Genomic DNA, 20,827 nt, shown 5'->3' with positions numbered 1-20,827 from the left:
CATTCAAACTTAATTACAAATGATGAAATTACACTAGGTTCTTGGTGTAAAGCCATCATTAAGTACTACAGCCTGGACTTCATTTAAAAACTACGTTAAAGAGATTATTTCTCATTTCAGTCACAAAATTCACTGAATGTGGTTTAAAATTTACAAGGCACAGAACAAATTCCAGTATTATAAGAAGGTAAGGAGAATGTTAACACTTTTTTCAGGAAGTTGTGATCACTGAAAAAGCGATAAATATATGTTTATGTATTATATTTATATATGTTTAATATAAATATATATTTATATAAAAGTATGCATATATAGAATATATATAACATATATATATATATAGAGAGAGAGAGAGAGACAGGGTCTCGCTATGTTGCCCAGGTAGATCTCAAACTCCTAAGCTTAAGCAATCCTCTTAACTCAACCTCCCAAGTAGCTAGGATTACAGGTGCAAGCTCTTTTTAGTTACATTTTGTTACCAATTTGATTAATTTATTTAAAAAAGGACAACTAAGGCAATGAGAGTGGATCATAAGATTCAGTGGAGACATTGACTAGTTTATATAATGTTTGCTATAATCACAAAGTAGGTTAGCATGAGTGTTAGGTAATTACTAAACAATTTTATTTTATAACCCAAGTCAAAGTAATAAAAAATGGAAGCATAGAGCACACATTTCGTTCTTCCCTATGGTGTCAGCAAAACAGTCAAAAGTTGCGATCATATCAAACACACTTATTTTTAAATATTTTGATAAAAATAGAGTCACATGAATTCATAAATGTCAAGTACCTTTTCCTTCAAAAGCCATAGATAGCCTTAAAGATTTGGAATTGATATTCAATATGTATAAACAGATAAAAAGAGAATATTTTTTACCTCATAAATGTATACTAAATTTCAGCTTTCAGATTTTACCTTAAGGTATTAATAGTTGCACATAAAAAAACTCAATCCTTATCCCATCTTTCAAAGATAACTATTTTAAATTTCCTTTGATTGTATGTCATAGGTAAAGACAGGAGGAAGTTATCTCCTCTACTTTCTCTTTTCTTGTTTGTAATCTTACTCTATATCTCAACAAACACCTATAGTAATTGAAGAAACTTCATGGGAAACAAGAAGGTTCCAATTAGTAATATCAGATAAGTATAATAACCTTGCATGTAGAATCATGACAATTTTAGATGAGAAAATAATTTTAGAGATTCCATTGTCTATTTTCATTTTTAGGGAGGAGACTAAATCCAGAATTAAGTAGCAATACACCTAAAGCACTCAGTCGAGCAGCAGCAAAGAGGCCCTGTACTGGAACTTGAAATAATGTTGGAAAAGAAATGAGGTAAGAGAACTATTTAAACCAATAGACATTGACAGAAAAAAAAAAATATACCAATGGCCATCGAAACTTACATCATCTTTTTAAAAGTGCATTCACTCCTTTAGTTAGCTCATTTTATTAGATATTTTTCAATAACTGATATAATTATAAATTAGTATAATTATAAGTTTGTTTTCACTACCTCAATTGCTGCATGCCAGAGAGTTGAACTTAAATCTTTTCTGTTCTGATAGGTTCCTGGCCAAACCGAAAGTGCAATCAAATTCCCTCGGACTCGGTTGGCATTCCCCCATATTCTTATGCCTGTTTAAAAAAAGAAAAAAAGAAAGAAAATCCCCAAAAAACATAAGTCAATTTGCAATGACTATTAGGAATAATGTCTTTTGATTTTTCCATAAAATTATTTTTCTACTTTGAGCCTGACAAACAATCCTCTTAGAGTTTCGCAGGAGTCCTCTGAACTCTTTGATAATGAACTCTACCTCTTTAATAGACTACCTGAATTAGAATCTTCTGGGATGCTTGTTAAATAAGTGAGTTCACAGAGTCCATCTCAGATTTTATTTAACAAACACACCCACAGCTTTCATATACATTAAATAAGTTTATTATACTTCATATTGACAAAAATCAATATAATATGCCTAAAGTTGTATATAACCTTTATTTGTAATAATATTTGTGATTGATAAGTGAGGAGTATTAAATTTAAATAATTAGTGATTAGATAACTCATATAAGAACGTGATGTGGTAAAAATTCTTCCATTTTATAGGGCTATAGTGTCTAATATGATAACCATAGCCATATGTGGCTATTTAAATGTATATTAAGTACAATTAAATTATGTACCATTAAAATTAAAAATTCAGTTCCTCAGTCATAATTCAGCTCCTAGCCATAATTCAAGTGCTCAATAGACACATATGACTTAGTAATTACTATATTAGACAGCAGAAATATAGACCATTTCCATCCTCATAGAAAGATCAATTGGGCAGTGTAGCTCTAGAGTATATAGATAAGAAAGCCTCCACAGGATGTGTAATTTGAACCAAAATATTATTATATTACCTTCCCCCACTGTAAAGTGAATGATGTTGTCATCTATGTCCAATCCATCTGTCCCAAATACACCAATTGCTGGAGAGAAGCCATGGTGAAAAGCACAGCCTCGAATATAAGATGAGCCATGTTCTTGAATCTATACAACATTGGGATACAGAGAACATTTTTAAAATAAAATTACAATATATTTGTAAAAATTGAAGTAAATGATTTTCAGTAAACAAACCTTTATCAATAATCAATACTCAATTCACTTTCTCTTAAAGATGATTTCTTCATAAGTCTTTAATATATCCACATATAAAATATGGAAATTTCCATATGTCTGAATTTATTATTAGATATATTGAATATATATGCTTACTTTAAATGCAGATTTCAAAATTCTCCAGTTCTTTTCTATGCATTTATATTCCTATTATCACTTATAAAATGCTAAGGTGCTAAAAATTATTTTTTCAGAATAGTTTATGATGACAGGGATTTTTTTTAATTACAAAAAATAATACTTTAGTCAAGGAGTTACCATTCAAATGTCTATAAGAACCATTCAGTGAACAGGTTAGGGGTTTCAATTTAAACCTACAGATTATTTTGTATTTCTACTAAGAAATATGCTGTCTCTCATTTTTCTTAAATCACTCCCCCCTCAGAATATTTATTTTCCCACTTTCCCACTTTTGATGGAGGTGTAGATCAGACATGCATTTCATTTGAGAAATTTAAGCAATACTCTCTTTGTTTACTAGAAACCATTTGGAAAAATGTTTTTGGTCATTGCAAAATAAAGTGGATATATAAACCACTATTATAGATCTTTGATTCTTTCACCCTCTGTACTATTTTTCCTATGGTTTTTACTGGCCTTAAATAAATGCACAATATGGGTGGAATAAAATCCTGCTTATATAGGTCTAAAAAGTTAATGGGCCAAGAAAGTTTTATTATATTAGATTATAATTTTAGCTAATATAAGATGTGGCTATTTAGAAGTCAAATGAAAATAAAAATATTTTGCATATTTTTAATATACACAAAATTAAAAATAAAGCACAAACCTGTCCTAGGTTAAGAAACGTTACAGCATATCTTGGATCTGTGCTATCCCTGAAGCCTTCTTGACCACTGTGATAAAATTCCACATTACTTATTCTTGCATTTCCTAAGGTAGGGAAAGATTTAAAATTTGTTTTTTTTAAAACAGTTGGAATAAAACATTTTTGAAAAGCTACACAAAGTTGTTCAAATTTTTCATGAAAAAATCATTATTCTTTGCTCCTTTAATCCAGAAGAGGTAGTATTTCTCAGACCTCTTTTCATTGTACTCACAAATAGCCTTTTTCAACAATTTTTTTCCTAATAGCCTGCACTCTCCCGCAAAATTTTAATAACGCATATATACCATATATCTGTTAGTATACAGTAGCCCTTTGGAGGACCACAAACCATTGTAATACCTACGTTTTTTGCCCCCACCTCAAGAACTAAGTTTTTCCTCCTGGGGGGTGATATTTTCGAATTGAGAATGTATGGCATAAGGCATAAAATATAATTTACCTGACATTTCCCTTTCGATGCCATAAAGAGCTTTTAAGGGCATTACCTTTTATAATCTCTTTCAGAATATGTATTGCCAATTATCTGCTGGTCAGCTTATCGTAAGTACCATCGAGGTGACAAAGGGTAATTTTACAGACTACTAATAACAGCAATAACAATCCATGAGAGATTGCTCTTTCTCAAGTGCTGTACTAAATGCATAACAGGCAATATGGGGTTTAATTCCCATAAAGCACCCTGTGGGTTAGGAACTTTTATATCTCTATCATCTAGTTAAAAAAAACTGAGGCACAGGAACTCATGGCTGGAAAATAACAAAAGAGAATATTATTTGTTCAAAAACTGATACTTAATAGGATGTGTTGGAGAAAAGTTATTTTGTATTAGAAAGGAAAGCCTACCTTAAAATCCATGAGGCAATTCTTCTATACATGGTTGAGAAGATATGAATAATTGAGATAATGATAGAGAAGACATGATTACTACAAGCCACCTGGGCTTACAAAAGCCATAGATGTGTTGTCTTTACTCACGTCACAAAACAATTTATAGGAGCAAGGAAAGATTGTCATAGGAATAGGGTTCATCGCTGAATTTGAAGTGAGAAAGACACAAATTAATATTAAAGATCAAAGCAACTTTACCCCTTTAATCATCTGTTTCTTCATCTTTAAAAGAGGGGTAATATTTATGCCATAACATTATGAGGATTAAATAAGATCGTATGTGTTTAATGCTTAGCACAGTGCCTGTGATCTTGTGTCATGTTCGTCATTACCATCACCATCATTATCAGCAGCAGCAGCACCATCATCATCAGGTAAGCTTCCTCTGGCAGATTATGACCAACAAATAGAGGCTATAGTGAGACTGCTGTTTGCTCAATATAAAGATTTTCTAAAATAGATCTGTTGCAAAACGAAATAGGCAGTGTTTGAACAAATGAGTACCTGCAGAAACAGTTCAAATCAAGAATGGATGGTCTACTCCTAGTACCCAGATTGTGGGATCCAAATAACATCTTCCAATAAAAAGAACCAGAATTACTTGGAGGAACAATGAGTTCCAGTCTTAGAAAAAAATTACAATATGTGCTTGCCGTATCAGAAAGTAAAGAGGCTTAGAAAACTAAGTCATGTCAAGAGGACAGGCATCAACATGAAAAGGTTCTGAAGGTCAATAATGGAGCATTCTGAGTATTAATCAGATTAACAATCACAATGGATTTGAACAGGTCAAATATGTTTTGATCCAGGAGCACATAATGATACTAAAAACAAAACAATAAAAACTCCCTGTCACCTTTGGAGGACACTTGGGAACCAACACATTATCTTGAAACCTAGTCAATATGAGGAAAAATCAAGCATTTTTTCCTGTGTTTCCTATACGAACTATTTTTCAGTGCAGTCAAATAGTTGTTTAGGGGAGATTTTCTTTATTATAAATGAGAAGGAAATTTTAAACCTTAATGATTTAATGAATCTAGGCAATGTTAATTAGTAGCTATTAACATTGTAAGAAGAGAAACAATCATACATTATGTACCTACTGATGGAAAAATACACTACCAACTGTACCTTTTCTCCCTTCCTTCCTTCCTTCCTTCCTTCCTTCCTTCCTTCCTTCCTTCCTTCCTTCCTTCCTTCCTTCCTTCCTTCCTTCCTCCCTGTCTCTCTCTCTCTCTTTCTCTCTGTCTTTCTCTCTTTCTTTCTTTTGGCTGGGTCTCACTATATTGCCCAGGCTGATTTCAAACTCCTGGCCTCAAGTAGTCATCCCACCTTGGCCTCCCAAAGTGCTGGAATTACAGGCCTGAGACACCCTGTCTGGCATAATTCTTGACTAAAAATTGAGCCTGAAATCTCTAGTTTTAAATCACCTAGGCATAGGGAATACAGGGGGACAAGAACAAGTTAAATTCCAGGAATGCAATCACTCAATTCCAGACTGTTGGAAACTCCACAGAATTAGAGGACCAACTTCTTTTATAGATAAATTGCAAGGAGAGAGGAATGAATCAGAGATTTAAGATTCATAATCAGTTGCAATGTGGATCTTATTTAGATCCTTATTTGAAACAAGAGGGTGGATGGAAGGAAGGGAGGGAGGGAGGAAGGGAGGGAGGGAGGGAGGGAGGATACTGGGAAAATTTGAACTATCATTTGATGATAAGAAATTATTATTAAGAAATTAACATTTTTAGGTCTGATATTTGTTGATGTTTTCTAAAATGTCTTAGAGTTGCATACTAAAATATTTCTAGATGATATAATATGTGGTTACTTCAATACAATCCAGGAGCATGAAGAAAGTGGATGGAGGTGTAGGTGAAACAAGATTGGCCAAAGTTGATCATTGTTGAAGCTGGTGATTAGTACATTGGGATTCATTATACTGTTTTCTCTGTTTTTGGTGTATGCTTGAAATTTTCCTTAAAACAAAACAAAAACAACAAATGATCTGTGGCACTTATTATAAAATTATCTCTGTTAGGTGAAAGACTGGTCTAACTGTTACCTAAGGTCATTGTTAATTTGATAATTCATTTTGTCTGTGAAGATAAAATTAAAAGCAGTAATTTAAGAGAATTTACTTGGAAGGTAAAAACTGGGCTACATAATCACTTTTAATGCTTTATTTTCCCACATAATCTTATTAAAAAGTGAGAATTATGTAAGAGCTGACTACATATAGATGAGATAATGTTATAGCTCATTTAGAAAAATAAACTGAATTGATACCAACCTTTAAATGTCATCATATTTTCAGTGAATGAGCCAACCAGTACGCGTGCTCCAAAAGAGTCCTCAGACCAACCAGGGTAATCTTCACCAACTATTTTGATGTTCCTACTCAGTATCCCAACATCAGCTGCTAACGTGTAGCTCTCACCAGTTCCAGGGACATGGTATTTTTCAGCTGCAGCATAAAGGCAGCTAGATTATTGCCAATGCTGAGAAGTATCTGTCTTTACTAGTTCCTTTGCAGTTCATATGCTAAACAGCCTTCTAATAAGCCAAAAATGAACATGAATGCATGATTACATTTACATGTTAAACATATATAGATGGCAGTCTGATATTATGATATTCGTATTTATAAAATGAAATATAATCAAAAATATTTCCTCTATTTACATCAAAATGATTATTATAATCAGCAAGTATAAAGTTACTCCTTAACAAATCTTGAAGGTAGTATATAATCACTTCAAATTACACATGAAAGCCCTGTTGTGTGGCAAATTGAGAAGTGTATTGTAATTTTAATAGATGAGGAAATAAGGTAGAGAAGTAAAAGAATTTGCCCAAAGCTAGGAGGAGAATCAACAACACATAGCTATTAACACTCCTGCCACCTAAACCTTGGTTTGTTCCACTTTTTCTGTGGCATATTTTATGTCAACCACAAGTCTTCATCAATAGGTAGTAGCATATCCAACACCATCTGTACATTTACATCTTAACAATTTGTAAAACATAACGTAGATTACACGCTACATTTTAAGAAATGTTACTCAAAACTTTAAGACAAGCAGGTGCATTTCAAACAGAGAAAAATGCTTGATATTTTAAATGAAAGAATCTATAATGTCAAACTTCAAAAACCAAATGTTTTACAACTAATTACAATGAAACATTTTTCAAATAAAACTTTTCTTTATGATTTAAAGAAAAATATATGATACAGAATTATAGACACATGCGCTTCTATTAAAGTACTGCTTTGAGAAGTTCTTTTCAATTTCTTTTTCATGCAGGTCAAATGTCTGCTAGTCTATCATGCTGTCTTGCATCTGGAGTTCCCATGAGCATCATGGGCATCTGAAAGGATTTTCTAACTTTACACTACTGTCTGCTCCCACTTCCTGAGATTTGGATGAAGGTACCATGCCAAATGGGGAAAGGCTAGAATGCTGGGAAGGCCCTGCTCCTGTAAGTGGAAAACTCATCTTCAGATCATGCTTATTCCTTCTTTCCTCAACAATTATAGTTTTATCCTTCCATTATTACTTGTCTAAATGCATTTACCACTAAAGACTATATCCATGAAACAGTTTAGGACAACAAGGCTTTTGGATCAAGGATCCTCAAATTTCAGCGTGCACAAGAATCACCTGGAAGCTTACTTTAAACAGAAAGTGTTGAGCCTTACCCTATAAAGTGTCAAACAGTAAGTCTTTGCTGAATATTTGCTGAATGAATGAAAGCACATAGCGGGGACTATCGGTAACCAACACAGAAAGAGCAGCACTCACTGGGTATCATTGCCAATCTGAATAAAATGCTCCTTTAACATATTTGTGACATGTTTTATCAAAGAATTATAATTACAGAGTAAATGTGAATCTTTCAACACAATTATATATCTATTTGGTTAGAAAGCATCCACTTACCAAAGTGAGTATAGGAAAGGCTATCATTAAGAATGAGAATTTTATGATCATGCAGGATTTTAACGATACTTCTTGTTTCTGTCTGGTGGAAATCATAGCTTGTGGTTGTTATCACAATCTCTTCTCCCTCCTTAGAAAAATTCAAGTGCCAAATTTAAGAACAATTTTAAAAATAGGTTTATATTTCTGATATCATTATTAAATCATTCAAATTTAATGTATATCTCATTGGCAATTATGGTATTATCAGAAAGAATAAACAGTACATTGAAGTCTCTAAAAGCATAGATGCTTGTGTTTGATATTAAGAATTATAAATTTTGAATTATCTGAGCATTTTCTTAACTTTAATTCAGCCATTTAGTAAAACCACAGCAATATACCTTTTTTAAAAAAGCAAAGACATCAAAGCAAACATACTCACATTTTTATTAAAAACTGCTCAGGACAATATTATTAAGAGTTGAATTTTTTTCCCTAGTTTTTTGTTTGTTTGTTTAGTACAATTAACTATCACTTGTTATTCCTGAAAGGCAGAAAAGCCCGAGGAAAGTTAAAGGGCAAGGCTGAGTCCTAGAACTTTGTATATTGAGCTCCTCCTTGTCATCCAAATCTCTGCTCAGATGTACCCTTGACAAAGACCATCTTTGGAATATTCAGTGTTATCTGCTACTCTTTGCCATGGCAGTCTCTATCACACTACCTGTTTTATTTCCTTCATTATGCACATTATTTGAAATCAATAGATATTTATTTGTTCATTTACTATCTGACTCTCCCACTCCAATGGAAGTTCCATGATAGCTTGGACAAATTTCTTCACCACTAAATCCCCAATGCCTAGAAAAGTGTGTGACACTTGGTTAAATATTACTCTGACACAAAATTTGCAGACAGTATTAATTGGATAAATAATAGGGATATCAAAATCACTTAATTACTCTCTTCAAAAAGTAATCATACCAGAACTATCACAAATAAAAACATATTGTAAGTAGATGATAATACTTCTCAATAAACCCTCTTTCTATTTACCAATTATAAACTACACTAAGAGAGCAAACCCATATGTTTTGATGATTTGCATTGATTTGCTCAAACTAAGGCTCTCTCTGTTCTGTGAGTCTAAAGCTTGTTCTCACCAGAAAGGAACTGGCTGAGATCTGAGAGCTTGGAGATGAAATCCATCCATTTCTCTAATTTTTCTTGGCATTAAAAAATGTATTTGTAAAACATGTGGACTCTATGACTTGTGCATAGTTTATGAGCACAGTAGAGATGAGAATTGCTACCATTTATACTTTATTAAAATATCGCATTTAACACAGCCAGTATTTGGATGTCATTGGGTGTCAGAATTTGTTTTCTTTTCAAATTCTTAACATGTAAAATCATAAATTAGAAGTGAAGAGGTAACCAAGATAATAAAATATATTTTAAATAATTCAATTTTTTGTTTTGCAAGAATTTATAATAAATAATTTTACCCAAAAATGTTCATATTTTTCTTTTATGACTAATATACATTGGTATAAAATATGACTAATATCACTAATATATGATGTATATACATTTTTGTGACTAATAGTCATATTTTAATTTTATCCAAAAATATTCATATTTTTCTTATGACTTACATATATATTAATATAAAATAATATGACTAATTTATATTATGTATATACATTTTAATGACATATATTACATATATTAGCTTGTATATACATAATATATATTATTCATATATTGTATGACTAATCTATAGTCATATATGTCATAAAATATATATACATAATATATAGTCATAAAATATATATAAATACAATATACATACCTATGTATTATATGCACACACACATAATGTTCTCTATTTATTTTAAAGGACCATTTAAGCCACAATTTTTAAATGCCTCCTATCGGATACATTTTTGCAAGCTTATTGCAAAATACACATTTTTCATCTGGTTAATCACATGAGAAAATGAATGCCCATGAGAGTAGAATAGAAACTTTTTTCAACTGACCCACTGTGTATATTCATTTTCCATTACATAATTATTTTGTCTACCTGCCAATCCACAGCATCCATCAGAGACAGGACTTTGGAACCTGCAAGTGCAGTTTCTGAGAGCTTAGTTTTATATATTGAACGTGGAATTCCATGAAGATCCAGCTCACCAAACACCCCTAAAGAAGATAAGCACACTCCTACTTATTCACCACACAGTACTGAGTTAGGTGCTAGTATAAAATGAAAATGTTCATTGATATATTTTATTATGTGATTAAACATTTTAGAACAAAAGGAATGAATTGGTGCTCTCTGCTTGGAACCATGTAAGAAGACGTGGCCCTTTAACCCACTTCCGGAAATCTGGCTCATAGACATTAAAGCCAGTATACAAGAGTACATGAATGAAGATGCTTACCACAGCAATATTTAGAAGCACGAGGAAACTGGAATTAATCCAAATATACATCAATAGGAAAAGCATGGAATAAAGTTTAATATACTAATACTGTAAAATAATAGGCTATAAAAAAGAGTTTTATCTGTAAGTTTCAATCAGGAAAGATTTTCACAATATGTTCACTGAGAAAAGAAAACTGCATAATAATATACTTAATGTGACCGTGTTTTATGAAAGGAACAATACTATCACCACAAATCAGTATATGTAATATGAATATAGGCATAGATAAAAAACATAGGAAAACACACAAAAAATTTTTAACTAATTCTAGTGTCCTTAAAAGAGAATTAGAAAGATGTGTATTCTTTACAGATATGTTTTCTTCATACTGTTCTATGTTGTTTAAAGTGTTACTTTTGAAATAAAAAGCACATACTTTTTTTTAAGATTGAATTTGTCTGCCTCAGGACATTTGTGAATGGTGAGCTAATTCAATCTCAAGCAATTGTTTAGCCCCTTATTTACTTGGTGTCAGTTTTAGAAATTGTACAGTAAAACAATGGTAGCACATACTTATATGCGTCTCCTAAATAAATATGCAGTACCATTCATAAAAGCAGTTCTTAATTGTGACCAGGTTAAACTCTTTCAAGCCATTTGCTTTCTGAGCTCAAATAAGAATATCCACAGTATACTAATGCAACTGGGAAATTAAATCTCAGCAACAGCTGTGATTGGGTAATTGATTGCAGAGTCAACTGACCCACAGATTATTTATTAATACTATAAATGGAATAATGTGTAGGAAAGTTACCTTTTAAGGAAGGTACCAAAATGTGAAACATAGTATTGCTTACATAAAGAAAACTGTATGAAGAAAACCAGATTGGAAAAATAATATACATACAAAGAGATTTGTTAATATTAGTTTTGTAATAAATTACATTTTGGTTTAAAATACACACATTTATATCTGTTTTTACCTGGTGAAATGTGATGTTATTTAATTCTAAAATCTCTGCTACTTCTATAACCCTTTACAATAAATAAATTTCTGTAAAAACTTCTGATACTTTTGTATCAGAAGTACTTTTTATGATAAAGTAGTTATCGTTATGAACTGATATGTACTTTAGTGCCATATATTTTAAAGTAGATTCTTAAAACAGATATGACACTTTTGGTACCTGTAGACACACACCTAAGACCTTTGCCCCTTGATTTGGTCCTTCTGGAAGAGCCCAGTCTGGTGTAGTATGATTTCCTCTAAGAACAATCTTTAAGTCTCCTTTAAAAGGATTATCTTCCCAGCCACCGATTAATCTACCTCCCTGAAATGAAGCAGAAAATTGTTAATACTTAAAAATTGACCAGGAAAAAAATCCACCCATAAAAAAGGAATTCAGAAGTCACTGGAAGCCTAGTAAAAAGGAATGAGTTTTGTTATATAAAGAACAGCATTATAACTGGAAGTGACTTTAATTTCACTTTTGGATAAGCAGTTTAAATGATTTTTCAAAGGTCAAATTCAATATCTACTTACTGACAGAACTAAACCTAAAACTGAGATTTGATAAGACCTAAACTAGTGGTGTTTGAACAGACCATAATGTATTTGAAAGTAATATCCTATATGTAAAATATACTCTTTACGCTTACACCCAAGCTATGCAATTTATGAGCCATCATTGTTAATACTAATAGTTAATAGCTATCATTAAATGCTTGCTATTTCCATCATGCATAATGTGTAAGGCTTCACATATATCCTTTAACCTTTCTTTACACCAAATTCATGAATTAGTATTATTATCCTTATTTCACAGGTGAGAAAACTAATGGTGAAAGAGGTCAAATAACTTACCCATGGTTACCCAACTAAAAAACAATAAGGTAAAATTCAGTTGTAATTTTAATTTACCTTAAAGCCATATGTCTAATCAAAATACAATGCACTTTTAAAATATTAATAACCAAGTTTCTGGACTTTATTCCTTTTCTCAAAGAAATAATAATAATGCTAACTACTTATTATTTTAATGCTGCTTAATAGCTTTTTGGCTAAGCAATTCTTTTTCATGAACAATGTTACAAGACTGACAGGACAATCGAGCTGATTAAGCTGGTACAGGTTCAAGACCATCTGGGGTTTACAAGGAATGTGGGGATTGTTCCGAATAACTGTAACATTTTGATTTATTGTCTCTTGCTTTCACAATTCCATCTATGTCCCTTTGGTTTTTTTAAAAATACTGTTTGTTTTATTTAAAGAACAAAAGACTTAAATTCTTTTACTTTTTTCAGAACTCCTAGGACTCTTTGTTGGAACAAGCTGTTGGTTTAGCCTGACCTCATAATGACATAGATATTCTATACACAATGGAAACTGGGCCAACTGCAGACTCAAGAATCCTATAGTAACTACTCCTAAGAAACGTTTAGTCCATAATTTAAAGGAGAACAGATATATATTGGACTTAACTGAGACTTGCATTTAATGGGCTAGAGCCAGTTGTGTTTTTATTCACACCAATTGAATATGCTTCTTTCTTATTATTTGAGTAAATATACATTTTAGAATTAGATTAATAAAGATATAAACTACAAGGCCCTCACTCTTACCTGCAGTGATATGTAGGTAGCATTCAAAATAACTTCTCTGTAAGAAGATTCTGCAGCTCCTACATTGTATTTATCTTCCAGTTCTAGAACCCCCCAAATAATGAGTCTTTCCATTGATGGCATATCTATGTCAGCTACAATCCATGTTCCTATAAAACAATACTTTAAGAAATATAACATAATCCATAAACTACAACTTATAGCAAAACATTGACAAGCTTATCAGTGAGTCCTAGTTTTGAATGTTTATGACATGTCTTTTCATATAATACCTGATTCCTATCTCTCCCAGAAAATCTGCTCTTGTTAATTAATGGTCAGGTTTAAATCCACAGAAACCCCAGAAGGCTGGGTTTAGTATCCGGGATGCATTAATAGAGTCCACTTCTCCACACTTGCTCTTTCCCCAAGGTGTGCTGATAAAACTGTGACATCTACCCTGCCATAGTGTTAATATTACATAAAACAAACATTGTATTCATTTGTGTTTGAGCATTTACCTTCAGGTATAATCACATTTGCCCCTGGGTGAGGTACAGTATAATTATTTTCTCGTGATGATTGCCAAAAAGAATCATTTGACCATAAACTGAAAAGAGAAGAGAAATACTTCCATGAATTACTACTTGTGATATTCCCTAATTTTGTCTAAAATGTAAACTGTTCCATTTCCCTATAAGATTTTACATGGTAGAGAAGAAAAAAGAAATGCACGCTTTGTCCTTTTAAAGACCCTTGACACATGGTGCTATTTCATGGGGAGTAGGGGTAGAGGATATAGTTGGCTAGATTCTGTGAAGAAAGGGGTAGAAGGATGGTCTCTGAGTTGACGAGGATGCACCAACGCCATTAAGCCCCTGGGCTGGGATGGGGGTGGCAGGTCTGTATCCAAAGTGAAAGCTAGGTTAAATTGAAATAATTTCATAAAGTGTATGGGAGGACAGACGGTCTTCAGTTTTCATCACTATGCCTTCTAGAAAATACCTTTTAATGCAAATTTTTATGAAGGATATTATTATAAAATTGGTGATATTTTCCCACTGGAAAATATGCACAATCATAGCCCTTCATTCTTATTAATACCATCACTCACTATCAATAATCATGTTATGCATTCCCCTTCTTATTTGCCATTGTTACGATCAACAAAGCCCTCTAAAACTAGGCATTAAGTTATATAGCTTGAGCCTTCTGTTCTAATCCTGAGGTAGCACTTCTGGGTCAAGATTCTGTTTTGTCTTGTATTATTCACAGCTAGCTGAATAAAACAAATAAATCAATCCAATTATAACTATTTCCAGTGATGAAAATTCATACTGTGGGAAGAAAGAAAAACTATACCATGGCATATACATGTAGTTTATCGTAGTTTACCTTTATCACATTCTGGCCTAGAGCAATCTAAATCTGTTATAGTAGTCATAATAAATGTTAATTAAATATTTAATAATTATATCTACCTCAGAATGCATAAGGGCCTTGATGATTCTCTCTCCATTGTTTGACATGCCACACCCTTTCTATGTTATGGCACTTGCACAAGTTGCTCCCTAGGTTTCTCCCACCCTTCACGCAGCGAGCTCTTCCTTATCCTTTGGGTTGCAGTTGGAATAACCCCTCCCTGAGGGTGTTCCTAACCACCCCACCCAAAGGCTGTCCCTGCCATATTGCTCTCTGTCCCAGCCCCATATCCATTTTTTTGTAACATTTATCACAACTCACACTTACATACTTTATCCTCTGTTTACTTTTTTGTTTGTTTGCTTGTTTTGTCATCTCTTTGGATTGAGTATGAGTGTAATGAGATCAGAGATCACATCTATGTTGTTTATAATTGAATCCAAAATGCCTGGCACATAGTGGATACTCAGTAAATTTTTTTTAGTGGTTGAATGAATATATAAACAAATTCAATTTTTGTTCTTTTGTACAATAACCACTACAGTATCTATTTATTTTGAAATGTAATTCATCTAATAATTATCATTGAGTTGTACTTGTTACACAGTACTGGGCTATTCAGTGCCCACTAAATGTTAGTTTTTAGCATCATCATCATGTTTTGTCAGTAGTATTGTCCATAAGGGATGCAAATATACATCAAATCAGGATCACGCCTTTCAGCATCTTAAAGACTAATACTGAATGTGCTAGTACCATCACGTCCAGTAATTACTCTAATACAAGGTAGAAAGTGATGCTTCACGAGAAATAAAGGTAAAGAGCTATATAAGTTACAAAGATAGAAATATTGTTTTTAACTAAAAGAATTAAAATATATTTGAAAGAAAATTAACTAAGTTTTATTATGAGATTTGACCACGATGGTTATTCTAGAGACAGCATCTGCTAAGAAAGCATTGGATTCACGAGGAGACTTAGTTTCAGGTGCTGTACTGGATATGCCATCAGTGAGCTCTGTGATCTCAGGTAATGCACCTATGTTCACTGGGTGTCAGCTTTCTCGTCTATATGATAAGGGAGTTGGGCCAGGTCTAATAATCTAAATCTAACATTCTGCAACTGTGAGGTTACCAGTAACTTTCACACATAATTTTTGTAAGACATTTTCATTTTCTCACGAAGGTTTTTGTAAGGCTCAAGCAAAGCAGTGAATGTGAAAGTACTTTGTAACCTACAAGACATTGTGCAAGAGTAAAGCATTATTATTTCACCCAGGAGTGACATGTGAAAAGGATTATGTTAAGAGATATTGAAGGGTATCAACTACAAAAGGCCTATGTACTTATATGTGGCTGGTCGCTCCTTGGGAATTGGTTTTCTTGATGGGGGATGTACAGGAAAGCAATCCTGGAGAATACAACAGTAAGCTTGGAAATTAATAACAACGTCTTTCACATCAGGATCCAGGTTCCCAGAAATGAGCTGACTCTGATGAAGGTCATTTCTTCCTGACACTGAAAGTGAAGTAAAAGTGGGTTAAATGAACATAGTGACCAAAGTACTTGAATGTAAACAAAATTATGGCATTTTTGAAAATGTTCTTTAGGTAGTAACTTGAATTATAATTCACATGTATGGAAGAGGTATGGAGAAATTCTGATAATGTATGTATTATAAAGATATACACGGTCAAAATATCTTGATAAAAATGAATGCTTTAGAATTTAATTAAAACTTATTCTTAAATATTTTAATTTTCCAAATAATTAAATAATAAAAATGGAAACAAAATATATGCCAGCTTCCATTGTATTCATTTTCTCTAAGCCCATGAAATAAAACTGTCAATGTGTAAGCATGCTGGTGTCACCTTCAACATAAAATGAAAGTTCTTAATTCAACTCAAAACCTTTTCAAGAATAAATTTTGTCTCCAGTTTTTCCATTCAGCAAACATTTATTGGATCCTGTATATATTAAGCACTGCACAACACATTTGCTTATTAAGCAATTTTTCTCATCTTTTAGACAAAGCATTAGATAAACTATCATTTCTGCCTAATGACACATACCCAAGTAATATAGAGTACTAGTGTTTGCTTCAAGGTGCCAGTCTCCATTCTTGCTAGTATTCCAATTCAATGGATTTGAGGAACCATTCCTCGTATCAATAATATTAAACATGTCAGGATTTTGAGTGAAGTTATGTGATATAATTACATAGTCTTCTTCCTATAAAAGTTTATAGAAAAATGTGACTTGTATGTCAATATTCTTCATATAACACATTAATTTTAATGACATATAATTAGCCCCTATATTATGTTAAGATTTAAAAGTTTTGGCTTTAGTTTGTTTTTTGTCTTGAATTTCTATTTTGTTTATTAACGTTTTACATGTCTATGACAATAATGCTAGTTCTGTCACTAAGGCAACGAAAGGATTTCTCTCTCTCTCCTGTGTGTGTGTATGTATATATAAATACATATACATTAAGTATACACATGTATAGTATATATGCATACACACATATATATGTGATGTGTGTATGTGTGTATATATGCATATATTTAGAAAATATTTTATTTTAAAAACTGACAGATAAAATTGTAGACAATATTTTATTTCTATAATGTTTAAAAATATTTAAAACAATGCTGCACAAATGTGTAGTATAAGTGGAAGAACATGTATAAGATGGAAAACATCCAATTCAGGATACTGGCTACCATTAGAGGTGGAGAATGGGGAATAACATGAGAGTAAATAATACAGAAGGCTTCCACTTTATCTACCATATTTTACTTTTTTTTATAAATTAGAAAGTAAATATTCACAGAATGTTAGATTTAGATAGAGTTAGGTAGTGGCTTTTTTTTTTTTTTTTTTTTTTTTTGAGATGGAGTCTCCCTCTGTCGCCCAGGCTGGAGTACAGTGGGGCGATCTTGGTTCACTGCAACCTCTGCCTCTTGGGTTCAAGCGATTCTCCTGCCCCAGTCTCCCCAAGTAGCTGGGACTACAGATGCCCACCACCACACCCGGCTAATCTTTTTTTTTTTTTTTTTTGTATTTTTAATAGAGATGAGGTTTCTCCATGTTGGCCAGGCTGGTCTCAAACTCTTGACCTCAGGTATGTTTGATATATTTTATGATATAAAAAATAAAGTCCTTAACTGCTGGTCCCTGAGATATCATAAACTCTCAGTAAAGGTAAGTTATTATCACGGTAATAATGACAGGGGAATAAGCTTAGTACTACAGCAATGTGGCAGAAAGATTGCTTACTTCTGATTCTCAAATGAGATTTTTTTGGCTTACTTCTTAGATTCAGAGTGGCTCATAAAGAATGTGCAGGATTTCAATAGCTCAATTTGTGATGAAAGGTCCCTCTGGCCTGACAATGTCTGTGAGTAAGTATGAGGATGTAGGCTGTGTTTGGGTAATACACAATTATAATCATTAGAAGATAAATATTTTTACCTTGAATCCATAGAATGTCGATGTATATGAAATGTTGGTTATGTGATCCACACCTTTAAAATACCAGTTAATGTGATTTGCATTTGGAATCAGAGCCATCCATCCAGACATATGAGTCAGTCGTTTCTTCTGAAATGGAATAATGCTTGTGCCTATAGGAGAACATAGAACAAGCAAATAATAGTAATCTCTACCTCTAATAAACTCCTCCTTTTGTAAACAAGTGCAAAAGTTAGTTTAGTTTGGTTGGTTTAGCAAATGTTGGTTTAGCAAATATTGGTTTAGTCTATGACAGTCTTTAAAAAGATTAATATGGCATTTCATTACTTATGTTCTAAATGTCTTCGTTTGACTGAAGAACTGAAATGATTAATATTATATTTAACTGGAAAGTAAAATGCTTTCAAACCTGGAATTTTGAATTGAGATGGAGCCTTTATTCCTTAGGGAAAGATACACTTGAAACATTGTGAAATTACAACTGCTAAAATGAAAGTGCCTAAATATATTAATATAATTATTTAAAGGTCATTGATCTAAACATAATTTCATTTTTATTCTTTAAGAACTTAGTTATTCAGAATCCTTGATGTAGAATATATAAAAACATAAGCTCTGATTCTTTACTAGAGTTTTCTATGTCTGTTGAGCTAATTAAAATCTGTACAACACATATTAATGTTTACTAGTAAATAATTTTGTTTGACTTTAATGGTGTTTTGATTTAGAGTTCTTAAAGAACAAGGCTACAACTAGACCTATAACTTAACACTGATGAAGATATATACATTTTAGGAATACAAACCTTGAACCTGAACTACCTGTTATAGGAAAAACTATATAATTTAGTAATGCTTTGGTCACAAGAGAGTGCCTGATAGCTTTAATAGAAGATTTGAAAAGTTCTCTTACAATATAAAGGAAAGGTCTTTCATTAACTGCCTCTATTTTTCTCCCCCTTCCTTTACTTTTCATCTCAGATTGGATTTTATATTAAATTAACAACCTCTTATTTTAAAAATTTAGGAGGAAGAAGCTAGAAGCAAGATTATAAAATAATCTGTCTAAAATAAGGCTCAACAAAATTCCAATGCCATGAAAGAACAAATTCATGATTTTCTATGCTTTATGAGTTAGTATTAATTTTAAAAGATTCATGACCAGAGACACCAAAAACTTTCACTACCAGAAAATCCCGTAAAGTATGAAAAGAACTGTGACTAGTTGGATTATTGTTCAGCAAATATCCACTCCTTTCTTCTCCTTGAGGGCAAAGTAGACTTCCCTGCTTCATTGATCTTGGCCAATGGGACATTAGTGGAACTGACACTAGTAAATGCTTGAAAAGTGCTTGCTCAGTGACGCTTGACTTCTTAAGCCTCTATCTTCACAAAGAGAAGAGCCTCCCCTAGGTAACTGCTCTCCCTTTGCCTGACACCTGGAACGAGTACACGTGGAGTTACCCGAGCTCAGCCCTTGGTGAGAAGCAAAGCCTTATATTGAAGCAGAGACTTCCAGCAGAGCCCAGCCTAGATCAATCAACCTAACCCCTGGACACCTAAGAATAAATGATTGTAGGCTTAAGCTATTGAGTTTTGAGATAGTCTGTTGTGAAGCAATGGTTAACATAGAAGAGCTGATTAAAATCATCCAAAACCTCTAGAATTTGCTCCTGGATTTGCAGAACTCAATTCAGTGGAATTCCACTGAATTGAGTTCTTTTATTTCTTTTTCTTTTCTTTTCTTTTTTTTTTTTTTTTCTTGAGATGGAGTATCTGTCACCCAGGCTGGAGTCCAGTGGTATGATCTCGGCTCACTGCAAACTCCGCCTCCTGGATTCAAGCAATTCTCCTGCCTCAACCTCCTGAGTAGCTGGGATTACAGGCATGTGCCACCACACCTGGCTAATTTTTCTGGTAGTTTTAGTAGAGGCAGGGTTTCACCATGTTGGCCAGGCTGGTTTCGAACTCCTGACCTCAAGTGATCTGCCCACCTTTGCCCCCCAAAGGGCTAGGATTACTGGCATGAGCCACCGCACCCAGCCTCCAGTGAAGTTTTCTGATGCTTGGGATTGCATTTTAACCTGACATTTCTTAATAATTCAGTTTCACAAGTGAAACAAATTTCCATTTTTCTAAGTTGTGTTTTTCCTAATTTTTTAAGCTGCACTCATTTCAAGTATGTTGGTTTTAAGTGTCTTGGACTGAAATATAAACTCTTTGAAGTTGATATTTTCTAAAAATAGGATCATTAAGAGTTAGTGTCTCAAATTAATTTGCCATCTGGTATAACTTTATACATATATTTACATAAAGATATACCATCATGCATGAGATGCTTTGATAAAGATATATACGGACATGTGTAAAATTATAGCAAACCCTTACTTCCCACTAATCTAGTACACTTTTTAAACTTTTGTTTCACTCAGCATACATATACAATCAGGACAAGTCATCTTTTTCTGTTTTTAATTTTTAGAAGTAAATAATTTTATTTGACTTTAATGGAGATCAAAGTAGCCAAATGTACTTTACTATA

At 32.7% G+C, this 20,827-nt stretch overlaps 1 protein-coding gene across 1 annotated transcript in view; it reads right to left on the bottom strand.

Annotated features, from left to right (window-relative positions):
- The window catches only part of PKHD1L1 (PKHD1 like 1), a 171,545-nt gene that overhangs the window by 39,941 nt on the left and 110,777 nt on the right, over positions 1–20,827 (bottom strand). Inside the window, exons 51-62 of the mRNA XM_063709440.1 lie at positions 18,287–18,438; positions 16,879–17,038; positions 16,150–16,321; positions 13,904–13,992; positions 13,404–13,552; positions 11,983–12,112; positions 10,436–10,554; positions 8,368–8,497; positions 6,717–6,890; positions 3,470–3,573; positions 2,418–2,547; positions 1,525–1,646 (exon numbers count right to left, since the gene is read on the bottom strand). Of these exons, the coding sequence (XP_063565510.1) occupies positions 1,525–1,646; positions 2,418–2,547; positions 3,470–3,573; positions 6,717–6,890; positions 8,368–8,497; positions 10,436–10,554; positions 11,983–12,112; positions 13,404–13,552; positions 13,904–13,992; positions 16,150–16,321; positions 16,879–17,038; positions 18,287–18,438 (1,631 nt within the window). The remainder of the gene's footprint in view (positions 1–1,524; positions 1,647–2,417; positions 2,548–3,469; positions 3,574–6,716; positions 6,891–8,367; positions 8,498–10,435; positions 10,555–11,982; positions 12,113–13,403; positions 13,553–13,903; positions 13,993–16,149; positions 16,322–16,878; positions 17,039–18,286; positions 18,439–20,827) is intronic.

Source organism: Gorilla gorilla, chromosome 7 (genome assembly GCF_029281585.2).
Source record: "Gorilla gorilla gorilla isolate KB3781 chromosome 7, NHGRI_mGorGor1-v2.1_pri, whole genome shotgun sequence".
In the NCBI taxonomy this organism is placed as follows: Eukaryota; Metazoa; Chordata; class Mammalia; order Primates; family Hominidae; genus Gorilla; species Gorilla gorilla.
Note: the sequence above shows the minus strand (reverse complement) of the source record. Positions and strands in the feature narration are given on the sequence as shown.